The following is a 26,344-nucleotide window of genomic DNA, read 5'->3' as shown; positions in this document are numbered from 1 at the left end:
TGAAATTAAGAGACATGCCCAATTTCACACATTTAGTTAGGGTCAGTGTCAGATCTAGAATCTTTATTTCCTAACTCCTTAACTAGTGTTCTGTTCATTATACTAGACCAGCTCCAATCTGTTAATGAAAAAAAGTACACACACACACACAGGGGCGCGTGTGCGTGCGCGCGCGCACACACACACACACACACACACAAGCTAATAACAAGGATTCATTCAGGTAAATAGGATAGTGGAAAACTCTTTACCCATTTCTATTGCTAGAGTCCAGGCCCTTACCTCAGCTACTACTGAGACCATTTCTTAGTTGGCCTCTTGATACTAGACTGTGCTCTCCAGTCTTTTCTACGTGCTATGACCATCTTTTTTTAAGACACCACATTGATCATGTCACTTCCCTACTCAAGATCTAATATTGCTTCAACTGTCGACCGCATCAAGTCTAAACTCTGCTTAGCTTTCAAGGTCCATAGAAATCTGCTACCTCTCGTATTTCTCACTGCTCTCTGAAATACATCTTCCTTTGTCCTAAATATTCTTCGTCAGTGATACCACCAAGACACCACTGTTCATGTTACCCCTTCTTCTAGAATAACTTTTCATATTCATTCTCCTTAGTCCAGCTCATAAAAACTACTTCTGGCCTCTCATACTGACCTCTTGTTGTTCTCTGGACACCTCTTACTTCTTGGACTTCTATAACACATTCAATAATTCAATAATTATAGTTGCTCAGTGTTTCATATTTCTTATTGGCATTCAGTAAATACTTGTTTGTTCAGTTATAGAGTCACTACAGATTCAGGTCAGTCTTCTCCTAATTTAACAGCATTACCTTATAGTGATGATAGACATGTCTGTAACAGAGCTTGCAAACCAGCAGTCCATGGGCCACATATACTCTGCAGAAGGATTTTTTTAGCGAAGTTTTAGAAATTGGAATTAGTTGTCAACATTTAAATAATCAGGAAATTTCTGATAAAAATCTGCTTCACCAACTTTTCTTGAAAAATTAAACATTTAGGATCTCTGAACCTGTATTTCTATTGGTGACAATCAATGATAGTTGTCCTTTAGGCAGGGTATAAGGTCCCCAGTTCATTACTTCTTATTATTATCTTTTATTTTAAAGACACTTCTTTTACCACTTTATTTTTATTGTTTGTTTGTTTGTTTTGGCCTCACCGCCCGGCATGTTGGATCTTAGTTCCCCTACCAGGGATCAAACCCGTGCTCCCTGCATTGCAAGCTCAGATTCTTAACCACTGGACCACCAGGGAAGTCCCTCTTACTATTATTTTAAATCCTACAAATCTCATTCGGTACTCTCTCACTCTTGAAAGTATTTAAATTTGCAATGTCTGAAATTTCTGTTATAGCTTTTGAACTACTGAAGAGTTAATTGTATTCAAACTTCTGATAAAATTGAACTTATATTACTTTGAAAATTAATACATTTATTTTAAAATAAAGAAATTGTTGTGAAAATTAAATCGTACAACTAGTCAAGAGCAAAGTTAACTATCTGTGATATATATGGTAATCAGTGATGATTAAACTGAATTTTCAATTGACCAAATGATACAAGAAATCAAAGAGATAGAGGATGGAATCTCTGCTTTTCCGTAAATTAATTAATTGTTTAGTATAGCCCTTTGGCAAGTTAGTTAAGGTCTTTAAATCCCCATTTCATATATATCCTTAAAATATTACATTATTATTGAATAGGAACCAAATAATAGATTTCAATTAAAAATGGAAGGGGGATGCCCATTTCATACTAATATAAATTATCATATGGAAAACTTCAAGCTCAGTTACTAGCCCCCAAACCAAGATCTGTTGTATTTTTCCTTTCTTTTTTGGCTCTCAAGCATAAAATACATTTTCTAGGGCAAATGATGGCATGGCATTTAAAAAAGCAATCGAAGTGCAATAAGACTGCTAAACTGTTTCTAGAGAATATTATTTTCTTATGTATTAGAAAGTATTTTCTAAAATATAAGAATTATATAAACTTAAAATAATTATATAAAAAGAATTACATAAAATCATAATTTAAAATTTTTTTAATTTTAAATTATTTTTTAAAACTATATAAAAATAGTTGTATAAAATAATTTCAAATAACTAGTAAGTTCCCTGAATTTATGGGTGGAGTTTTGTTTTTTATAGTCAGGAAAAAAATATAACCAGCAATCAGCATACTTCAACAAAAAATTTGTTTTCAAAACTGTGAGAAGCTCACATCATCTAAGATTCTTTTTTTTTTTTTTTTTTTTTTTTTTTTTTTGCTGTACGCGGGCCTCTCACTGCTGTGGCCTCTCCCGTTGCGGAGCACAGGCTCCGGACACACAGGCTCCGCGGCCATGGCTCGCGGGCCCAGCCGCTCCGCGGCATGTGGGATCTTCCGGGATCGGGGCACGAACCCGTGTCCCCTGCATCGGCAGGCGGACTCTCAACCACTGCGCCACCAGGGAAGCCCTAAGATTCTTTTTAACAACAGATTTGTTAGGTTGTAAGAATTACTTCCTTTAACTCTTCTGAAAAATATTCCCCTTCTAAGATTCCTCAAGTAACTCCATTATGAAAGATGAAATTGATCATTATAAGAACGTAAAACTTACATTGATGTATTTATGCTTCACAGAAATATAAATGTTGGTTTATCTTTAAGATTATAAGATATAGTTGGCCTCAGAAACAAAATCAGTTAGAACAAAGACAAAATTTATATGAGCTGATTAACTTAATTTCCTTTTAGTTGCAAGAACACATTTTTGGGGAGGGTGGTGGTAAGCTCCCAGAAAAAATAACTGTCAACTGTGTCACATTTCTGGCTTCTATATAGTTTGTATAAAGTACCGTAGTCAGATCAGAAACACAAGATTACCATATTAGGCATTACAGAAAGTGACAAAATAAGTAGTGCAAGTAGTCACATTTTTTTGCTTTTGAAAAGCTTAACCTCTAACTGGTAGATAAAGAACAATATAAAAGAATGAGTAATAGAAACAGATACAGCCATAATTTGGATTCTTTTTTAAAATTAATTAATTAATTATGTTTAAATGTTATTATTTGAGTCAGGTCTTCGTTGCAGCATGCAGGATCTTTAGTCACAGCGCATGGGCTCTTTGTTGTGGCACGCAGGCTTCTCTAGTTGCGGTGCACAGGTTCCAGAGCACGTGGGCTCAGTAGTTGTGGCACGTGGACTGAGTTGCCCCACGCCATGTGGAATCTTAGTTCCCCGACCAGGGATCGAACTCACGTCCCCAGCACTGGGGTGTGGATTCTTAACCACTGGACCACCAGAGAAGTCCCCATAATTTGGATTCTAGAAAAAGAGAAAACACCTCCCCCCCTCTAAGAATTTAAATGAGAGGATAGATCAAATTTATCTTTTCAGCACCTAGTACAGATTCTTTGGAATATACAAGTGCTCATTACTTACAGTGATCTGGAAAATTTTTCCTAGAATTTACTTACTTATTCAATTAAACACTTACTTGTACTAAACAGCATGGTACTACCCTTGAGATGCTATGGCAGAGACTGCGCCCTGATACATTTCATCGTGATTTTCTTGTTTTTTGTTTTGTTTTGTGACATATTAAGATACATGGACAGTCATTAGCTAGTACAACTATCTAACATGGTTGGGTTATAAATTCATTATTGAAGAGCTTTCATCTATACAAAGAAAGATACAGGTAGTCCTGCTTCGTACAGCTCTGGTATGCATGTGATCTGCATGAGGTTCACTTAATTGCAGTACGGTGCAGATTGCTTGGTCAGTGAGAAGTGCTTGGACTGTGAAGACACACATGTCTGGATTTATCCCAACCTTGACACTTAAGTTTCTGGGCAAGTTCTTCAGCTGCCGAATTCAACTTTCTCAGCTGTTAAAATATAGGTAATAATAACACCTATTTCACAAGGTAGTTGTAAATATTATGTAAAATAACAATCATATAAATTTTAATTTCTATTTCCAAAGCTGAAAATACAGTCATTTTGGGGAAACTTTATCTTATATTCAGAGTTAAAACCAATCAAAGGGTATAATGCTCTTTGTTGTATTATTTTAACCAAATTATGTAGTGAATATTATTAAGTTACTGTAGCAGATTATATTTTCCAAAGGTGGCCACAACAATCTCTCTTGGCCCCAGGTATTCTTCTAAATCTTGCCACTCTCCATTGAGAGGTGGGGAATTCTCTTCCTGTTGAATCTGAGCATGCATGTGACTCACTTGTAACCAATAGAAGACAGCAGAAGTGATGCCGTGATTTCCTAGTCTCAGTAGTAAAAGGCATTGTTGCTTCTACCTTATTTGTCGAGACACTGGCCTGCTTGGAGCCCTGAGAAGTCTGAGACCCTGCAGATGCCATGCTATAAGGAAGCCAGGCCACATAAGGAGGCCTCAGATGTCAGGTGTCAGGTGTCAGGTCAGCAATCCTAACATTCACATCCTTCCAGGCCAATCACCAGACATGTGTGTGAATGAACTATCAGATGATTCAGATGATACCAGCCTCAGCCACTGAGTCACTCCCAGAGACGTTCCTGGCCTTTGAGACAGCATTGAGGCCCCAGACCTTGTGGAGAAAACACAAGCCATTCTCAGTGTGTCCTTTGTGAATTCCTGGTTCATGGAATCTGTGAGCGCAATAAATTGGCCTTTGTTTTATGCCAGTAAGTTTGGGGTGGTTTGTTATGTAACAGTAATTATTGGAACAGTTATAAAATGTGAAAGATACATTGTTTCAGTAAGAAACAGATTGCTGTTAAAACTCATTAAAGTGGGAACCACCTGCTGAATAAATGTTTACTGATTTTTTTCTTTCATTTCAAATGAAGATAGCCTAACAGAATTTTTTCTACTAAGTAGCATTTCCTTATGGTTTATTTAATTGTTCTTTATGTGACATTAATTCCCTTGAAAAAATGTTTGTTGACTGTCTTGGCTACCAGAAAAGAGATAGGCATGTTTAAACAGTATTATAGGTTTCACTATAACTTTTTCGTAAATGTTACCTGTTTGGCTAATGAAAAATGTCAATCAGTACTTTTAAGTTAATAAGGATAGTTACCACTAAAAATTACGTATTTTTTTCAAAACCTAATAGCCTAATAAAATCTCATAGGAACAAAGGAATATCTGTACTCCTCTCTCCAAATGAAAATTTAATTATTATACCTGATATTAATTTTTTTTTTTTTTTTTTTTTTTTTTTGCTGTATGTGGGCCTCTCACTGTCGTGGCCTCTCCCGTTGCGGAGCACAGGCTCCGGACGCGCAGGCTCAACGGCCATGGCTCACGGGCCCAACCGCTCCGCGGCATGTGGGATCTTCCCAGACCGGGGCACGAACCCGTGTCCCCTGCATCGGCAGGCGGACTCTCAACCACTGCGCCACCAGGGAAGCCCCCGATATTAATTTTAATGTTAATCTTATATTCGTATATTTGTTAAGCTCATATTATATATTTGACAAAATTATTTTGAATCTGTTTCTTTCCTGTCACTTTTGGAAGACAGTGGGTTTTCTAAGTTTATTACCCTTAAATGAAATAATACTTTCTCATATAATTACCAAAGAGTTTCAGATACATAGTAGTTATTAGATTTTCTAAAATAATACTATAATGATTCTAATAATAATGGGTACTTTATTAAGATCATTACCATGAGAACGGTAGTTAGTACTATGGTAACATTTGGATTGATTATGCTTTAAAGTTTGTGTGTGTGTGTATGTGTTTTTTAAATATAAATAATTGCATAAATAGAGTGCTTCTGGAAGGATGCACAAGAAAATGTTAACATTGATTGCTTGTGGGAGTAAATTGAGACATGTGAAGGTAATTCCCACCAAAATAAAATTAAAACTAAAAAAAAAAGTTTTCTATACTATGCGAACTGTGTTGTATACATCTTTGATGCTTGGTAGATGCTTAGTTCATATTGTTGGATGAATAGAAGTTTGAGGTTATCTTCTTAACCTTTATTCACCTGGTACATAGCATTCATGATCTGATAGACTATGATATTGTTCACTGAAAGAGCTAATATTCTTAATTGTTTGCCACATAACTCCTCATTTTTCTTAGCCGACTATGTATATATCTGTATCAGTCTAGGTCCAATCAGAAGGCAAACCACATAATGTTACATTTATATGTATGTATAGATATTCTGACAGGAAACATGAGGTCTGTAGATCTTAGAACAGGGTTTATTACTCATAGAACATTTTAGTACTGGTGATTGGTGCACATGTAGCAGAGAGGAATTTTAAGAGAGGAATCCTAAAATTACAACACTGAGAGCTTATATTGGGTTACTGGCACATCTGCCATTCAAGGAACACATGCACACATACCCCTTATCTTTGCTCTTGAATTAAACAAAGTCTCTCTTGGGAGGGGGATGGCATCTCTAGGTTTGTTACCCTAAAAGCTAAAAGCAAATATCTGGGAAGAAGAGGGCAATTTTTTACAATCCTAGAATGTGTCCTTTCTAAGGGTGGGAGACTTATCTTTATTATAGGTTTTCAACTTCCTTTGCTCAGAATGCCCCAACAGTGCAGGAACACCATGAAATCCAGGGAGAATTGTCTTTCAATACACAGTAATTTAAACAGGGGACATTTGACGTAAAAACTATTAAACAGGGCTTCCCTGGTGGCGCAGTGATCGAGAGTCCGCCTGCCGATGTAGGGGACACGGGTTCGTGCCCCGGTCCGGGAGGATCCCACATGCCGCGGAGCGGCTGGACCCGTGAGCCATGGCCGCTGAGCCTGCGCGTCCGGAGCCTGTGCTCCACAACGGGAGAGGCCACGACAGTGAGAGGCCTGCGTACCGCAAAAACAACAACAACAACCCTATTAAACAGTAATTGGAGAGTAACTTTAAAGGTAGATAGCAAACTGTATGAAGTGTTTGGTGCAAGAGTGCATCCAAGGAGGCACACACTTCTTTGGAAGGGTGAATTCTCATTAAACGATACAGTTTCAGGCCTCCTGATTGCATAGAAGTTCACTGGGTTGCCCAGGCCAGAGCTGGTCCATACCCATCAGACCTGCAGGAGACTCCTGGGAGAACAAGGAAGCTGGGGTTGATGGGTGGCACACGGATAGTTGGGCATGCAGAGGAAGTTGAAGCACCACTGCGGGTACTACTGGAACCCGGAGCTGGGGAAGCCCTCTTCTGCAGGAACCCTTCTGTGTACAATTTGGGCTGGAGTAGCTCTGGATAGCCAGCTCCACAGGGCTTCTGGCACACACACTTCCAGGGCTGAGAGATGGTGTGGGAAGCAGTAACCGGGGCTGGGATGCAGCCTTGAGTTGTGTGGGGCTGTTGTACACAGCGCTGCTGCCTGAGCTGAGAGCTGGAGAAAATGTATGGTGAATGCTGTGACTCGCAGACACTTGACACTGGAGAAAATTATGCAGGCTGAGCAGGAAGGAGAGCACCTTCCTCTTCAGTGCTATCCATTGTCATCTACAGACAAAGCTTGTATCATGCCATCTGACAAAGGAAAAATATGTAAAGGGCCCAGATTCTTTTCTTTTTTTGCGGTACGCGGGCCTCTCTCTGTCGTGGCCTCTCCCATTGCGGAGCACAGGCTCCGGACGCGCAGGCTCAGCGGCCATGGCTCACGGGCCCAGCCGCTCCGCGGCATGTGGGATCTTCCCAGACCGGGGCATGAACCCGTGTCCCCTGCATCGGCAGGCGGACTCTCAACCACTGCGCCACCAAGGAAGCCCCCAGATTCATTTTTATAGATCAGGCAATAAGAGTGAATTTGGAGCTGAGAGACAAATAGGTTGATAACTGACTTAAATGTCTCTTCATCCTATTGCTTGAATTTTATTCCTTTTAAATTCATGGTACATCATAGCTTTAAGTACAGATATTATCATGCTTTCTGTCTTATATATTTAAATTTTATCTAAATTCTCTTTTGTTTTACCTTGACCCTCACATTTCTTTTTGCTTTCTGTATCAGTATCCTGGGAAAATATTCCTTTGTGGGCTCATCAGTTACAGTTCAGACATTATCATTTTTATTAGATTTTTAAAATTCTTAATATATTCCTTAATATATGCCTATGTTAAATTCATCTGTCACATTTATGACTACTTGTTTATATATCCTTTTTCTCTGGTTGGCATTTTATTACCCAGAAAAGTTGGTATTGCCTAAAAGTTTATAAATTTCAGTGTATATTATCTCTTTCTTGTATTTATCTGGTTATGAAGTGAGACTATTTGCTTTTCACCAGTCTTAATGAAGTACTTCTTTATATATTTCTCTAGCTAAAGAAAGTTCCATTTACGTAGGTCTTTTATGTCAATATTTAATCTAGTTCTCTATTACAAAGCATTATAAAGCAGGGTCTTTACTTCTTTGTCCATCTTTATAATTGATTAGTCACAGTTCTAAGAATACTCTAGTGAAGAATTTGCTCGGGACTGTTTGCAAGTGTAAGTAGATAGCCCCCAAACACTTCTGTTTATCTACCTTATATAGCTTTTAAAAATTCCCATATATTTAGGCAGGATTTCCTCTTATTGAAATTATATTATCTGTCTCTTGTCTGGTCTTCCTCACCTTCCCCGGTCAGGCATATCCTAGAGTCCAGGGCAGAGCTTGGAGGCAGGATATCTTTTACTCTTGAATCTAAATGCCAGGAGCTGAAGCATTATAGGCAGACACTTTAGTATCCTGGAGGAGTAAAAGGTCACAGCTAAGATATTAAGTCCAAGATCAATGTACTATTCTGAGGGACTAAATAAAATATGAAAGCCTGAAGATAAATGGGGCCTGAGAAACTGGGAAATGCAGGATAATAAAGTAAACTGATAAAACATTGTTCCGAAGAATCTGGTGATAGAATGCTGATACTGAGGACTCAGTTGATCTGCAGGCACATACCAGGTACAGGGAGCTGGAACAGGGTAAATACGTTTCAAGTAGCTGTTTTTATGTTTAGAGAGTTTCTCTTTTGTTACAGACTCAGCTTACTTGTACAGAAGTGAAGTTTGAAAGTATATAGTTCCCACTTTGCAGCATTTTCTGGAACTCTTGTGTACAGAGATCATTCTGACAGTTCTTCTACACGGAAGCTGTTTGTAATATGACAGATTACACGGTTTCACCGACATTGTTCTAGTATAATTCTTGGGTGTCTAAAATTCTTTGACAAATGCCGTTGTGCTTTGTAGATTTATCTACATTGATTTTCTAAGTTGGCTTACAATATCCTGGGTGTTGACAACTATTTGGTATGGTTGTATTTTAAATCTTTCTGTTAGGGGATTGTTGAGGAGAAGAAATCACCCTGGTATTTTTCTTGGTCAGTTCTGGGTCAAAGAATTAATTAAGCTTGAATCTCAGCATAAATCATTCTCTTAAAAAAAAAAGCTGATGTATTAACTTATTAGCAGTTTGTGTCATACTATCTGCTAAAGCTATATTTGACAGCTATAAAACAGTGAGATCATTCTTGAACTCTAAGTGAAAAGGTCTTTGGCATTGTGTGAAAGAAAATTTTACAAACTGTATCTTATCCAAATGCTGTTATCCATTATGGTTTAATATTGTAGTTGTGAAGATCATCAATCATACTCTTGACCCTCTAGTCAAACATGACATCTTACTAAGACGATAGTGTTATTGGTTCAAACTAAAATAGACTTTAACTCCATTTAAGAATGCATGAAAAGTGATTGCTCAAAAAGTTTTTATCCAATTTCTGAAATAATTAGAGAAGAAAACTTAAAGTGAAGCATAGTCATTGTTTTTAGTGTAACATCTTTTAGTGTAACATAAAAACATTTCTTAATCATGGCAATTTATGCCATAATCTGTAATAAGAAATGCAAGTACAAATAACTCAGTAAAGTAGGTTTTCAGGATTTTTCCAGTTTCTACTATAGGAGAGCAATGTGAGTATCCTAGAAGAATCTCCTGTTGTACAATAATGTCCCATCAAATAGTAGAAATAAACTAAAAGAGTTCTATGAACGTAGGACTATAAAACTAGCAAAATGAAAAATACAGAAGAAATAGAACTGTACAATAGTATACAAAAATGATTTCTTAGTTAAATAGATTTGTGAACTTGATTATGAAGTTAAATTTTGGAATTCATCTACTTATCATATAGTTCAAACTGTTGACATATAGAAGAGATTGATTAAATTCATCTAAGGCCTTATATTTTTATGAACTCTTAAGTTAGTAATCTTGTCTCAAGTGAGGGAGGAAGTAATGTGAGATGTGCAATTAGAATCATCTTGTGGAGTGAAAGAAGCATATTCAGTAGATAGATGTGTGGATAACTGGCAAATGGGCACAGAGTTATGATGTCATTGCAACCTGGAGAAGTGTATTGGGAGAGAACCCACATGTACGAAGAGGTATGACTACATGTTAAAGTAATGAATGAATTAAGGTAGAAATTAGGAGTTTAATATTTATGAAATTTATTTTGGAGTCCTTTCATTAAGTAAAACAGTTTCTATGTCTTCATTGTTTCTCTCTAAATATTACAAATATTTCTAATTCTCCAAGTATTGCCTGAATTGCTGTTGAAAATAAATATTGCACACATGCATTTTGAACTGTTACATTTTTGCTCTGGTATCTATTTTCCAAGTCAAGTTTAGTGTTCTCTAAACATTTAGTATTTAGGTAGATTCTTCTTAGAATGCTTCTGTGGAACTTAATCTTGGAAACGAATTTAAAGAAAATGGCCTATTTACATTAGCTTTATATTCACTTTAAGTTTCAAATTCTTTATTCTGTGACTGAACAATAATTATGAAGATAATAGTAAATGATTAAATTTAAATCTTTTCCTAAGTTCTCAGGTGTTGCCCCACCCCCTGCTGCCTCAGTTGATATTTTGACCCCAGAAATCTATAGTAGCAGCAGTAGTGACTGAATCATGAACTTTTCTACTTCACCTCGTTTTGCTTGCCAAGAAATAAGTCCCTGTTCTGTTAGGTGTGTATGTGTGTTTATATGAGCATATCTACCCACCTTCAGAGAGTCATGGAGGATGCAATGGTATTAAGAGCAGAGGAGAAGGTTTTCTATGTTGAATTTTAACCTAAAATGATTACCTTACGTGGCCATGAATTAATCGAGTTTAGAACTATTTTCTCGTTTGATCCTATCTTTCTTGGAAATGGGTAAAAACATTAGAAAAGAAGGGATAACACGATCTGTTTTTTACTAATCATATAATTTTCTATACAGAAAACTCAGGAAACTAAAAAGTCCCACTTTTTAATAACCTCCTATTAATAAGAGAATTTGGCTGATTATGAAATAATTATACAAAGTAGCTCTTTTCTACTCTAGGCATAAACACCTACACATGATAATGGGAAAAATTATTCAGTTCTCACTAATGACAGAAATTTTAAATATGTTGAAACAAATTTAATAATAAATTACAGGATCTATATAAAAATAGAACATTTTACTGAGAGACCCAAAACAAGATCAGAATGAAATGAAATACATACATTTAGTGGAAGGGAAGACTTCATAGTGTAAGAATGCAAATTATCCCACAATTAAAATATAAATTTAATATAATTCCAGTTATAATCTCAGGAGGGTTTTTATTCGTTCATTCATTCATTCGCTGTGGCATGATTAGATGAAATGATGTTAAAGCTCTTATGGAAGAAGAAAATCTGAGTAGTCAAGATAGCTGAGGTCTTCCCTGGTGGCGCAGTGGTTGAGAGTCCGCCTGCCGATGCAGGGGACACGGGTTTGTGCCCCGGTCCGGGAAGATCCCACATGCCGCGGAGTGGCTGGGCCCGTGAGCCACGGCCACTGAGCCTGGGCGTCCGGAGCCTGAGCTCCGCAATGGGAGAGGCCACAGCAGTGAGAGGCCCATGTACTGCAAAAAAAAAAAAAAAAAGACACAGCTGGTGAGTGCCATTAAATTCTGTTCAGCAGTTGTTCACTGAATGCTTACTGTGTTCGAGACAGTATGGTGGGTGTAATGAGCAGTACAACTATGACAGTTATTAATAATTATTATATCAACAGTCACCAACAGTGCTTGATTGCTTAATGAGTGCTGTATAGCCTGTTCTAAGAGCATTATGTATAACCTCATTTGATCCTTACAGCAACCTGATGAGGTCCTTATTATTGTTATCCACATTTTATATATGAGAAGACAAATAAAATAAGCTTGTGTAGTTTATGCAGTGTAAGTGGTGGAACCAAGATTTGAACCCAGATGGACTGACTCCAGAGGCTATTAATCATTAAAACATGGTGACTTTTTTGTCCATGAGTTGCTTATTATGGTGAAACAGTGGCAATATAGAAAACAGTGAAATCCGTGCCATCATTGAGGTTAAGAACAAGATATGGGAGCCTAGAAAAGAAAGGAGTTGGTCTGACTGCAAGAATACAGAAGATTTCACATCAGAATTGAATATTAGTTGACTTTGCAGAGTAAGTAGTTATTCTGTAGATAGAGAATGCACAGAAAGGCATTTTAGACAGGAAGAATTTAATAAGCACAGTTGTAAAAATGGGCATATGCCTGGAAAAAAGCCAGTAATCTAGTGGGACTGACACATATGTTGTGTGAGAAAGTAATGAGATGGGGGCATCATATTAGTTGGTTTTGACGTAAGGTATTCTGGACTTTAGGCAATTATTCATCGCTGAATACTTTTGAAAGAACAGTGATATGCTCTGGGAAGAACATGTTTCTGAGGTTTCTAGCCTGGGTGAATAGAAGTTGCTAAGTTGGACCCAGGTTCCATAAGACTCAGAAACAATCTTCATTTACTCATTTTAGTGTTAATAAGAAAACTGGAGAATCTAAGATTTATTTGTAAAGAGGGAGGGATAATAATCAGAGGGGACTTAAATCCTGTGTTGGTCTTTGAGTTCTCAACTAGCAGAAATGGATTAAAAGAAAGAATGAAACAAATATATTTTTAAAGTTTTTTTCCCCTCACATGTAGCATGATTTAATGGAAGACTCAATAGACTATGTTTTTAAATAAATCTATTTATTTTATTTTATTATTTTTTTTGGCTGCTTTGGATCTTTGTTGCTGCACGCGGGCTTTCTCTAGCTGCGGCGAGCGGGGGCTACTCTTTGTTGCAGTGCACAGGCTTCTCACTGCGGTGCCTTCTCTTGTTGCGGAGCACAGGCTCTATCTAGGCACGCAGGCTTCAGTAGTTGTGGCACGTGGGCTCAGTAGTCATGGCTCGCGGGCTCTAGAGTGCAGGCTAAGTAGTTGTGGCTTACGGGCTTAGCTGCTCTGTGGCATGTGGGATCTTCCGGGACCAGGGCTTGAACCCGTGTCCCCTGCATTGGCAGGTGTATTCTTAACCACTGAACCACCAGGGAAGTCTGCAATAGACTAATTTTTTAAAGTGTTCTGGGTTTTAGGCCTGGCTCTGGACTAACTCTGTAAAGTTATATTAAGCAAAAAAATTAGATAGAAACTGGGTTACAATATATGAAAGCTGAAAATACTATAATTTTTAAATACAGTACTTTCCATCGTCATACTAGTAAAAAACAATCATTTCTTCTTTCTTTAGCAGGCAAACTTTTAAAATAGTTTCATTTTGTCAAATCCTAAACCCTTTTGATAAGTGAAATATAATATTCAGGAGAGACTGTTATTATTTCCAGCTCCCTAAGCCAGGTGCCCCAAACTGACTTAATGCCATTCATTTGGAGATGAATTTGAAATTCTTCCAGTCATGCATTGGCTACATTCTAGGTGCTTGACAAGCATGTTAGTATAAAAATAATTTTTATTTTCATTTGGTGTGTGTAATAATGATGATAGTAAAGCTTTGCTACTATATATGTACATGAAGATTAATTCTCTTCAATTGCAAGAAATCCTTAATCTCTTTTTTAAGAGTGTTGCTATTACTAAGACGCTGTATATTTAGAAAATATTGAGTGGCATTTGAAGGGGGATAACTTTGTCTCCTAATGGGTATTATCAATAGTGATGTAGTTGTCCAGAGAGATAAACACCTCTCTATCTGTCAGTCGGTCAGTCTGTCCATCCATCCATCCACTTACTATATAGTAAGATGATAGAATGAACATTTGAAAGTATACACTATATTTTTAGATCCAGTAACCTTGAAACTAAAGGTACTATTTCTAGATAATATCTGTGAAGAAGATAAACTCTTAAAATTATGCTACCATGAATAGCATAAAGAACTTCAGATTTATATGTGGAATCTAAAAAATGATACAAAGGAACTTATTTACAAACAGAAATAGACTCACAGACGAAGAAAAACTTACAGTTACTAAGGGGAAAAAGGGGAGAGGGATAAATTAGGGATTTGGGATTAACAGATACATACTACTATATATAAAATAAACAATTAGACCTACTTATAGCACAGGGAACTATATTCAATATCTTGTAATAATCTATAATGGAAAAGAATCTGAAAAACAATGCTATCTATATATATCTGAATCACTTTACTGTACACCTGAAACACTGTAAATCAACTATACTTCAATTAAAAAAAAACACTTCAAGTTTCAGCTGATGAGATTCAGAAGGAAAAAGGATGAAGAAAAATAAGACTAAAAACTGAATAATTCTGGGACCTGAAGTAATTTCCTTTTTGATCTACTTTGTGACTGAATATCGATATCCTTACATATAAAATAATGCTATCAGCATTCAGGTATCTAATTAGGGAATACTATTTGGAAAATACAAATTTGTTAAAAATGAATGGTATGTCTTCCCTACCATTAACCATTCTGACCATCAACCCCACCCCTTAGGCTAACTATAAAGCAAAAGTTGCACAATGCACACTGTGCTTGACTTTATATAATCATATTAAAAATAAACAGTGGTTGTTTTTCTCTTTTAAAAAAAGAAAAGAATGTCAGGACTTACTAGCTTAATATGATACTCTCTCATTTTGAGACTGGCTCTTTGGGACAGTATATTCTTTGATGATGGTGATTATCTTAGGCACTTCTATAGTTAAGTTATTTAAATATAAAAATAACCCCACTTTTCTTGTCAGTTTTTCTTAGATTGATATTAAGAAAAGAGAGGAACTGATAGCTGTAAAATTTTAGGTCTTATTGAAACTCTTCTATTGCAGTACACACTTAAAGACCAGCAAATTGAGTTTCTGGCTGATAGAATAGAGAAATTGGAGCATAAAGAGCCTCTGGTGCCTAACGGTATACAGGATTGGAAGAGAAAAGTCTGGACAAGGTTGTTTCAAAGTTCTAGCAGGGGCTTCCCTGGTGGCGCAGTGGTGGGGAGTCCGCCTGCCGATGCGGGGGGGGCGCGGGTTCGTGCCCCGGTCCGGGGGGGTCCCGCGTGCCGCAGAGCGGCTGGGCCCGTGGGCCGTGGCCGCTGGGCCTGTGCGTCCAGAGCCTGTGCTCCGCGGCAGGAGAGGCCACGGTGGTGAGAGACCCACGTACAGCAAACAAACAAACAAACAAACAAAAAAAGTTCTAGCAGGAAAGTATAGCTGTCTTCATATCTTTATGTCTTAATGTCTTTAACAAGGGCTTCTAAGAGGAGACACTTGGAATGAGAGCTAGCTTGCTGATCAGGGTTATCAGAAGTTGCAGTCATATTTTATCCAAATGTAACAAGGCCTAGAAAGTGGCAGTTCTTTACATTGATAGGTAGATAGCTGGATAAAGGAAGTTATCTGTCCAGCTGGATAAAGGAAGGAAGGACAGAAGGAGAGGCAGCATAACATTCTACGTATTTATTTTATTTTTTAAATTAATTAATATTTTTTATTGAGGTATAGTTGACTTACAATACTGTGTTAATTTCAGGTGTACAACAAAATGATTAAGCTATACATATATATATCTATATTCTCTTTATTCCTTCCCATTATATTTTATTATAAGATATTGAATATAGTTTCCTGTGCTGTACAGTAAATCCTTATTGTTTATCTATTTTATATATGGTAGTGTGCATCTGTTAATTAATTCCATACTCCCAATGTATCCCTGTCCCCCGCTTGCCCTTTGGTATCCATGTTTGTTTTCTCTGTCTGTGAGTTTGTTACTGTTTTAGAAATAAGTTCATTTGTACTGTTGTTTTAGATTCCACATATAAGTGGTATCATATAATATTTGTCTTTCTCTGTCTGACTTTACTTAGTATGATAATCTCTAGGTTCATCCATGTTGCTGCAAATGGCATTAGTTAATTCTTTTTTATGGCTGAATAATATTAAATTGTATATATATATGCCTCATCTTCTTTATCCATTCATCTGTTGATGAATATTGAGGTTGCTTCCATGTCTTGGCTATTGTAAATAGTGTTGCTATGAACATTGAGGTGCATGTATCTTTTTTTTTTTTTTTTTTGCTGTACACGGGCCACTCACTGTTGTGGCCTCTCCCGTTGTGGAGCACAGGCTCTGGATGCGCAGGCTCAGCGGCCATGGCTCACGGGCCCAGCTGCTCCGCTGCATGTGGGATCTTCCAGGACCGGGGCACAAACCCGTGTCCCCTGCATCGGCAGGCGGACTCTCAACCACTGTGCCACCAAGGAAGCCCCATGTATCTTTTTTTAAATTAATTTTTATTGGAGTATAGTTGATTTACAATGTTGTGTTAGTTTCTGCTGTACGGCAAAGTGAATCAGTTATATATAAAAATATATCCACTCTTTTTTAGGTTCCATTCCCATATAGGTCATTACCGCATGATCCAGCAGTCCCACTCCTGGGCATATATCTGGAAAAGATGAAAGCTCTAATTCAAAAAGATACATGCGCTGGATCATGTGGTAACTCTTAGATTTTTAAGGAACCTCCATACTGTTCTCCATAGTGCCTACACTAATTTACATTCCCACCAACAGTGTAGGAGGGTTCCCTTTCCTCCACACCCTTTCCAGCATTTATTATTTGTAGACTTTTTTTCCCCACATTTTCATTTTAATTAGCTCTTTAAAATGCTAGGGTTTTTTGGCCACGTGGGACTTACGTACATTTTCAGTCACATAGGACTCAATATTTTAAATCATTAAATTCTCATTACACATTCTGCAGTTCATAAGCTACCCTATCTATACGTACTATCATGTGTTTAAGTATTAACTTGCCTCTGATCATTTAAGTAGTAAAAGAGTGAAAATGAGACCTGCGACAGCAATTCTGCATACTTGCTGAGTGACCTTAGAATATAAATCTCTGTAGGTCCCTATAAAAGGAGAAAGTTGATCCAGAAGATCACAGATATCTTCTATTCCTAATAGTCAATGAATACCCTATTCTTTTTTTAAAATCGAAATATAGTTGATTTACAATGTTGTGTTCGTGTCTGCTGTACAGCAGAGTGATTCAGTTATACATATATATACATTCTCTTTTATATTCTTTTCCATTATGGTTTATCACAGGATATTGAATATAGTTCCCTGTACTGTACAGTAGGACCTTGTTGTTTATTTGTAGGCTTTTTGATGATGGCCATTCTGACCAGTGTGAGGTGATACCTTATTGTATCTTGATTTCCATTTCTCTAATAATTAGCATCGTTAAGCATCTTTTCATGTGCCTGTTGGCTATCTGTATGTCTTCTTTGGAGAAATGTCCATTTAGGTCTTCTGCCCGTTTTTTGATTGGGTTGTTTGGTTTTTTTGTTGATGATTAGCATACCATTCTAATTCTCTGGTGAACATATATATATTATCCAGAGAGAGAAGAGGACTCTGGGCAAAACCACGGTCATGCTAACATTAAAGGGACAGATAGAGAAGAAGACCAAGAACAAATATTTAGAGACACTGGTGTTTTGAAGTAAGATGTCAAATAATAGAATTGAGAAAAGTCCATTGTGTTTGTCGAGATATTTAAGACTTTTGCCAGACTAATTTTGATAGAGTTTTAGACAATTTGGTTAGATTGTGGTTTTAAGAGTGATTAAGTGGTTAAGAAGTAGGAGACAGAGAATTAAGGACCGAAGTCAAATTTGCTTTAACTCCTTCTTTTAAATTAATTAATTAATTATAATTTATTTATTTTATTTTTGGCTGTGTTGGGTCTTTGTTGGTGCGCGCGGGCTTTCTCTAGTTGCGGCGAGTGGGGGCTACTCTTTGTTGTGGTGCACGGGCTGCTCATTGCAGTGGCTTCTCTTTTGCGGAGCACAGGCTCTAGGCAAGTGGGCTCATTAGTTGTGGCATGCAGGCTCAGTAGTTGTGGCTCCTGGGCTCTAGAGGTACAGGCTCAGTAGTTGTGGCACCATGAGCTTAGTTGCTCCACGGCATGTGGGATCTTCTTGGACCAGGGATCGAACCTGTGTCCCCTGCATTGCTAGGCAGGTCCTCAACCACTGCACCACCAGGGAAGTCCCTGCTTTAACTCTTTGAAGATGTCATATTTTCTTTCACAAGACAAGCTAGACCATATGCTGTAATATAAGGAAGAGATTATTATTTTAAGGAAAAAATTTTTATTTTAGTTGTTAATACTTCTTAGTACTAGAACTTCCCATGAAAATTATCATTCTCTACTTACTGCCCCTACCCTGCCCACCAGCCAGAAGCTGAGAAATTTCTATTAGAATAATTACAGTGTCTTAAATCATAAGTAAATATAAAGTATGGAAATCTGGATTTACACACACAAAAAATTTGGATGGTAAGGATTTGCTACTGAGATGTACTGTCATGCTTTGAAGGAGTCCAAAAATAATACCTCCGTTCCCTACCCAAGTTCAGAATCACTGGCGATATAAGCAGATGAGTTCTCTGTTGGAATTCAGAATAACTGCTTTAAAATAGATAAAGTCTAGAATGAAGGACAGAGCTTATTTGTATAGTCACAAAGGAATGGCTAATACTTCAGGGCTGAATTAAATATATTTACTAATAATCTTGTCAGCTGGACAGCCAAAGATGGGGAGGAACAGAGAATTCTTGCCCCTTCTACTAAAAAATCAGGAGCCCAGAAGGGGCTGAGCCATGCATATCCAGTTCTTCTCTCTCAACTTGTTAATCAGATAAATCATTCCTCTCCTGGAGAATGGAGGTGGCAGTTGCTAAGTGAGGAGCCAGAAGAAGTGTCACTGTAGTAAAAATTCCCTGTAAGGAAGCTTGAGACCAGTGGGAAAGGGGTTACTGCCCCAGTTGTTTTATTTTCCAGTATGCTCTTTTAAGGAGGTATAATTCACACAGACTAAAATACACAGATTTTAAATGTACAGTTTGATGAGCTTTGACAAATGTACATACTTATGTAATCACTATTCCAATCAAGATATCAACATTCTGACACTATAAACAGATTCACAGCAAGAGTTTTTTACGTACTAACTTGTTCGTTCATTTTAAATGCTTAAAAATACATTAAATTTGTAATAATTCTGTTGACAGCGTTGGTTGTCTCTGGATGAAGAATTTAATGAACTTTTTCTAAAAAGATCCCACATCATTAGTAGGCATATAATTATTTCTATGGAGAGAATGAATGATTTTTTTTACTGAGTAGAAGTCTTTTAAAAATGGGATGGTCTGTGTATTTTTTAGTTATATATTTTATATTCTTAAGTACTTAAATTGTCTTCACTGATATCTTCCTATATTAAAATGTAAGATCCTGTATTTCTATTTCTGATAACACGGAGTGCATAGTGTAGGTGCATAGCAGGTAACATTTACCTTCCCTTCCCTATTGGTATACTTTGGCTCATAAGTGTGTGATAAAAGGATGGTAACTAGAGAACTTTCTGCAAGTAAGGAATTCATTCCCTTATTCACTTAGTTAATTTAACAAATATTTGCTGGCTACCTTTTTGTGCCAAGTAATAGGTATAGTGACTATAGTTAACAATGTGCCCTGTACACTATAGAGGGGGAGTATATATTACCAATTAAACAAAAGAATATATAACTGCACACTGTGAATAGGGCTGTGAAGGATGGATGCAGTGATAGAGAATAACCCTGGAGGGTTGGGGAAGAGAAGACTTAGAAGAACAACGATGGTCTCTGGGGTTGTGACAGTTAGGCTGAAACTTGATAAGAAAGGGATGTCAAACAAGGAGCACTGGGGAAAGAATGAAGGAAAGGAAACAAGTAAAACAGATCCAGATGCCAATATAGGTAGTACTAAGTACGTCTTAACTACTTTTATTACTTGTTGACTCATAGTTTTGATGTATTATTATCATTTGACTAACATTATGTCTTTTTTCCTCAGTGTTGTGGTAATTACTTTTTATTACTTTCAGTAGTATGAACTTAGATATGATATATTATTCATACTTTATTTCAGAAATATCAACCTAATATCCATGTAATAAGATTGAACAAGTATATCTGAGATATGATGCCCTACAACTTCTTTTTAGTTAATAGAAGACATGCATATGAATATAGTTTTCTTTTCCTTTAGGGAAATAAAATCAATTTCTCAAAACTATTTAAGCCCTCTTAAGAAAATAAATATTAACCTTCGTTGTGAATGATAACCTGGGATTTTTTATAAAGCAGGTTTAGGATTACTCGGTTAATCACAGTTGTACGAGACATCACTAGAGCATATTAGTATTATTTAATGTAAATTTTTAAGTCTAGTTTTTCCTGGGTTGACCTGGAAAATAAATTATCACTCATTTTATAATAGGGAATTCCACTTTATTTTTAGAATTGTCATGAGCTGGCAATGTACAAAAGTCTATTAAAAGTAAGAAAATGCCTGAAATTCTAATACTAGAACAGCAATCCCAGGAGTCCTTGGTATCCTATTAGGGTGCCCGTGAGGTCAAAACTATTTGTGTGGTAACATCAAAAGACATTTTTTGTCTTTTTTCTCTGTATTGACATTTGCATTGACAGTGGTGCAAAAGCAACTGTGGGTAAAAAATTGCTGGTGCTTCAGTATGTGTGAATCAGGCTAGTAGTAGCACCAAACTACAATAACTAGTAATTATTGTATTCTTTACCATCGTATACTTGAGGTTAAAAAAAAAAAAAACAGTTTCACTTAAGAATGTCCATGGGGGCTTCCCTGGTGGCGCAGTGGTTGAGAATCTGCCTGCTAATGCAGGGGACACAGGTTCGAGCCCTGGTCTGGGAGGATCCCACATGCCGCGTAGCGACTGGGCCCGTGAGCCACAACTACTGAGCCTGCGCGTCTGGAGCCTGTGCTCCGCAACGAGAGAGGCTGCGATGGTGAGAGGCCCGTGCACCGCGATGAAGAGTGGCCCCCGCTTGCCACAACTAGAGAAAGCCCTTGCACAGAAACGAAGACCCAATACAGCAAAAATAAATAAGTAAATTAAAATAAGTTTAATTAAAAAAAAAAAGAATGTCCATGATGAAGCAGGAAAAACAATGTTTTTAAAACTCTCAACTTTTTTATACACATTTTAAAAATATACTATTTGATAAAATAGGAAGTACACAGAAAACACTTGCATTGCATTGTAACGTCTGATGGTTGTTTTTAAGAAAAGCAATTGTGCAATCTTTTGAGTAGTGAGCTGACTGAGATACTTTTTTTCATGGAATAACATTTTTTTTTTTAATTTGAAAGAACAGAGAGACGAACTGGCTTTTCATATTTGGCAGATATTTTCTCACGAATGAGATTAATTTGTCATTTAAGGAAAACAGCTCACAGTATCTGTTGCTGGTGATAAAATTAGAGGTTTTAAAAGAAAATTAGAATTTTGGAAAACTTGTATCACCTTAAGCTTGACAGCTTCCCAGTACTTAGTCTTTAAAAAAGATTAGTGAAGATATTAACAAATGTGATATTTTGAAATAGTACAGTGAAACGTGTCAGTGTTTGGAAGATACACATAACTCCATGACCTAATTTTTTAAATGACCAATGCATTGATGATAAACATGTTGCATGCAAGAAAGATTCAAAATGCAAAAGAACAATGGATTTTCATGTAACAGTTGGCAGAGCTCAGTGATATTGTTTCAGATTTCACATGGTAACTAACCTTTAAAAAACTACCACTAATCAAGTTTTGGTGTAGTATCAAAGAATATCCACTGTTATCTGAAAGGGCTGTTAAAATACTCTCTTGTTTTCCAACTATGTATATGTGTGAGGCTGAATTTTTTTCATCTACTTAACCAAAACAACAAATTATAAAGATTGAGTACAGAAGCAGATATGAGAATCCAGTTTTCTTCTGTTAAGGCAGACATTACAGAGATTTGTGAAAATGTAGAAAAATGCCGCTCTTCTCAGTAAGTTGGTTTTGAAATATAATTATTTTTCATTAAAAGTATAATTATGTTAACAGATAATAGTTTTATATTTGTTAGGTCTAAATGAATTACTAAAATAAGTCTTTAAAAGTCTCATTTTTAATTTTTAGTATGTTAAATATCAATATAAATAATTGAAAAAAGAGCTCTTTTGTACATGATACTATACGTAGAAAATCCTAAACACGTCATCAGAAAACTACTAGAGCTCATCAACGAATTCGGTAAAGTTGAAGGATACAAAATTAACATACAGAAATTTGTTTGCATTTCTATACACTAACAATCAGAAAGAGAAATTATGGAAACAATCCCATTTACCATCGCATCAAAAAGAATAAAATACTGAGGAATAAACCTACCTAAGGTGGTAAAAAAAACCCTGTACTCGGAAAACTGTGAGACGCTGATGAAGGACATTGAGGATTACACAAACAGGTGGAAGATATACTGTGTTCTTGCATTGAAAGAATTATTATTGTTAAAATGACCATACTACTCAAGGCAGTCTGCTGATTCAATTCAATCCCTGTCAAAATACCAGTGACATTTTTCGCAGAACTAGACCAAATAATTAAAATTTTGGATGGAAACACAGAAGACCCTGAATAGCCAAAACAATCTTGAGAAAGAAGAACAAAGCTGAAGGAATCACGCTCCCTGACTTCAGACTATATTACAAAGCTACAGTCATCAAAACAGTATGGTACTGGCACAAAAACAGACACATAGACTAATGGAACAGAATAAAAAGCCCAGAAATAAACCCACACACTTATGGTCAGTTAACCTACAGCAAAGGAGGCAAGACCATGCAATGGAGAAAAGACAGTCTCTTCAATAAGTGGTGCTGGGAAAACTGGATAGCTACATGGAAAAGAATGAAATTAGAACATTCTCTAACACCATATAAAAAACTAGACTCAAAATGGATTAGAGACCTAAATGTAAGACCAGAAATTATAAATTTCCTAGAGGAAAACATAGGCAGAAAACTCTTTGACATAAATTGCAGCGTTACTTTTTTGGATCCATCTCCTAAAGTAAAGAAAATAAAAGTAAAATAAACAAATGGGACCTAATTAAACTTAAAAGCTTTTACGCAGAAAAGGAAACCATCAACAAAATGAAAACACACCCTACTAAGTAGGAAAAAATATTTGCAAATTATATGACCAATAAGGGACTAATATCCATAATATATAAACAGCTTATACAACTCAACATCAAAAAGCAAACAACTTGATTAAAAAATAGGCAGAAGACCTGAACAGACATTTTTCCAAAGAGGACATGCAGGTGGCCAACAGGCAGGCACATGAAAAGATGCTCAATGTCACTAATCATTAGGGAAAATGCAAATTATAGCCACAGTGAGATATTATCTCACAAGTGACAGAATGGCTGTCATCAAAAAGAACACAAATAACAAATGTTGGTGAGGATGTGGAGAAAAGGGAACCCTTGTATACTTTTGGTGGGAATGTAAATTGTTGCTACACTGTGGAAAACAGTATGGAGGTTTCTCAAAAAAATAAAGCTAGAACTACCACTCCTGGGTATATATACCAAAACACTAATTCTAAAAGATACATGCACCCCAATGTTCATAGCAGCATTATTTGCAGTAGCTAAGATATGGAAGAACCTAAGTGTCCATCAACAGACGAATGGATAAAGAAAATGTTGGGGGGAGGTGTCTGTGCATATATACACACACACAATAGAATACTACTCAGCTATAAAATAAGAATGAAATTCTGCCATTTGCAACAATGTGGACAGACTTAAAGAGTATTATGCTAAGTGAAATGAGTCAGAGAAAGACAAATACTGTATGATATCATTTATATATGAAATCTAGAAACAACAAACTATTAAATATAGCAAAAAAGAAACAGACTCACAGATATAGAGAACAAACTAGTGGTTATCAGTGGGGAGAGGGAAGTGGGGAGGGGAAGTAAAGGGGTAGGGGATTAAGAAGTACAAACTATTATGTATAAAATAAGCTACAGGATGCATTGTACAACACCGAGAATATAGCCAGTATTTTATAACTATAAATGGAGCATAACCTTTAAAGATTGTGAATCACTATATTGTACACCTGTAATTTATATAACATTATACATCAACTAAACTTGAATAAAAAATTTTAAAAAGACCTCTTTGGGGTCCTAAATAATTTTTAATAGTGTAAAAAGATTTTTAACAATCTATGGTCTAGAGGAATCTGTGTATAATTTAGGAGGAGAGCATTGCTTTAAAATCCAAAATGTACATGTTTTGGCTTAAAGAAGTACTTTGAAGCGTTTTTTAAGTGGCATTGTTAAAACAGGTTTTATAGTCATCAGACTTTATTATTTTAAGTCATATCATTTTGAAACTTTTCTAAACCTTCATATTCATTTTATGTATTTAAAATACAACAGAGGAAACCAAAAATGTAATTAAGTATTATTTGCAAAGCTATGTAATTTTTTGTAGACTTTTTTTTTTTTCAGTTAACCATGGCTTGTTCCTGAACAAGCTAAATAAGGTACAAGAATGCTGAAAAGGTGTTCTGTGACTATCTATGGAATATTCTTGGTATCTTACAGATACAGAATGAATATTTTATGAGTTAAATGGATCAAATTTTATTTAAAAAATATGTAATCGTATAGTCCATTGCCATTTTGGAATGTATGTGGAAATTAATTCACCATAATGGGAGCCTTATGCCTGTTAGTGGTACTGTTTATCATGTAACATGATGGTTAGAGAGATTTCTGATTGCTCTTTTTTCTCTAAGCAGATAATCTCAGTGATACCTTGAAGAAGCTGAAGATAACAGCTGTTGACAGAACTGATGATAGTTTAGAAGGATGCTTGGATTGTCTACTTCAAGCCTTGGCTCAAAATAGTAAGTTTTAAGGAACCTCCGTACTGTGAGGATATAGGGAGGGGGAAGGGTAAGCTGTGACAAAGTGAGAGAGTGGCATAGACATATATACACTACCAAACGTAAAATAGATAGCTAGTGGGAAGCAGCCACATAGCACAGGAAGATCAGCTCAGTGCTTTGTGACCACCTAGAGGGGTGGGATAGGGAGGGTGGGAGGGAGGGAGATGCAAGAGGGAAGAGATATGGGGACATATGTATATGTATAACTGATTCACTTTGTTATAAAGCAGAAACTAACACACCATTGTAAAGCAATTATACTCCAATAAAGATGTAAAAAAAAATAGTAAGTTTTATTATGTTTACTCAAATGCCAAACAAAAAATCAAATCAGCAGTCATTCAGAAATTGGTATGTAGTTTAGCACATAACTTATATTCACATAACTTGAATTCTTTTGAATCCTATCCCTGAATACTGAGATTGTTTTACATGTTCACCCTCCTACTTACCTCGCCTCCCCCAGGATACTGAAAGCCAAGTTGATAGGCAGAAGAAAGGTGGAATTGACTGGTGGTGATGACATTAATACTAGTCCCAGAGAGAGGCAGTTCTTAACAGATAAGCACCAAAGTTGTTTTTCTTCTTAACACCTACATTTATGCTTTAAAAAAAGACTGTGTTTACATGTGGGGAGGAGAAACAGAGAGGAAGCTTTGAAAAAAAGAAAGAAAGAAAGAAAGAAAGAGAGAGGAAGCTTAAAACACTTGAAATTTTTTTTCTGAGATCTTTTTAATCATTTTACTTTAAAATAATGTGTATGCTTAGGTTTAATTGGAAAGAGCCATCAGCAGTCATCCAAAAATCCTGTAAAACTGAGGTAACACTTGACCTTTGGTGGCGTGGTAAATAATACTAGAGATAAAAATTATACAACTCTTCATTGACTAATACATTGTATTGTTACATTTGATCCATCATATTTCTATTCACTAATTTCTCTATTATCACAATGAATAGACAGATACAGAATAATTTTCATTTGTTTCCTTAATTCTCCTTGGTTGTGCTGTGGTTTATGCCGTACTTGTTTTTAATTATGCCATTATTTTATCCTGGGACTAATTATGTAGCTGACAAATAATTCAGGAGGAAG

At 36.3% G+C, this 26,344-nt stretch overlaps 1 protein-coding gene across 5 annotated transcripts in view; it reads left to right on the top strand.

Moving 5' to 3' along the window:
* The window catches only part of RAP1GDS1 (Rap1 GTPase-GDP dissociation stimulator 1), a 150,980-nt gene that overhangs the window by 10,219 nt on the left and 114,417 nt on the right, over window positions 1–26,344 (top strand). For 4 of the 5 annotated variants that reach the window (XM_082633983.1, XM_082633985.1, XM_082633984.1 and 1 more), the window contains exon 2: window positions 25,096–25,206. In XM_082633983.1, the coding sequence (XP_082490109.1) occupies window positions 25,096–25,206 (111 nt within the window). The remainder of the gene's footprint in view (window positions 1–25,095; window positions 25,207–26,344) is intronic. The other variant, XM_082633982.1, reaches the window with a different exon arrangement.

This window comes from Mesoplodon mirus (assembly GCF_964341445.2).
Source record: "Mesoplodon mirus genome assembly, chromosome: 2".
NCBI lineage: Eukaryota > Metazoa > Chordata > Mammalia > Artiodactyla > Ziphiidae > Mesoplodon > Mesoplodon mirus.
This window is presented reverse-complemented; position numbering and strand designations above follow the sequence as displayed.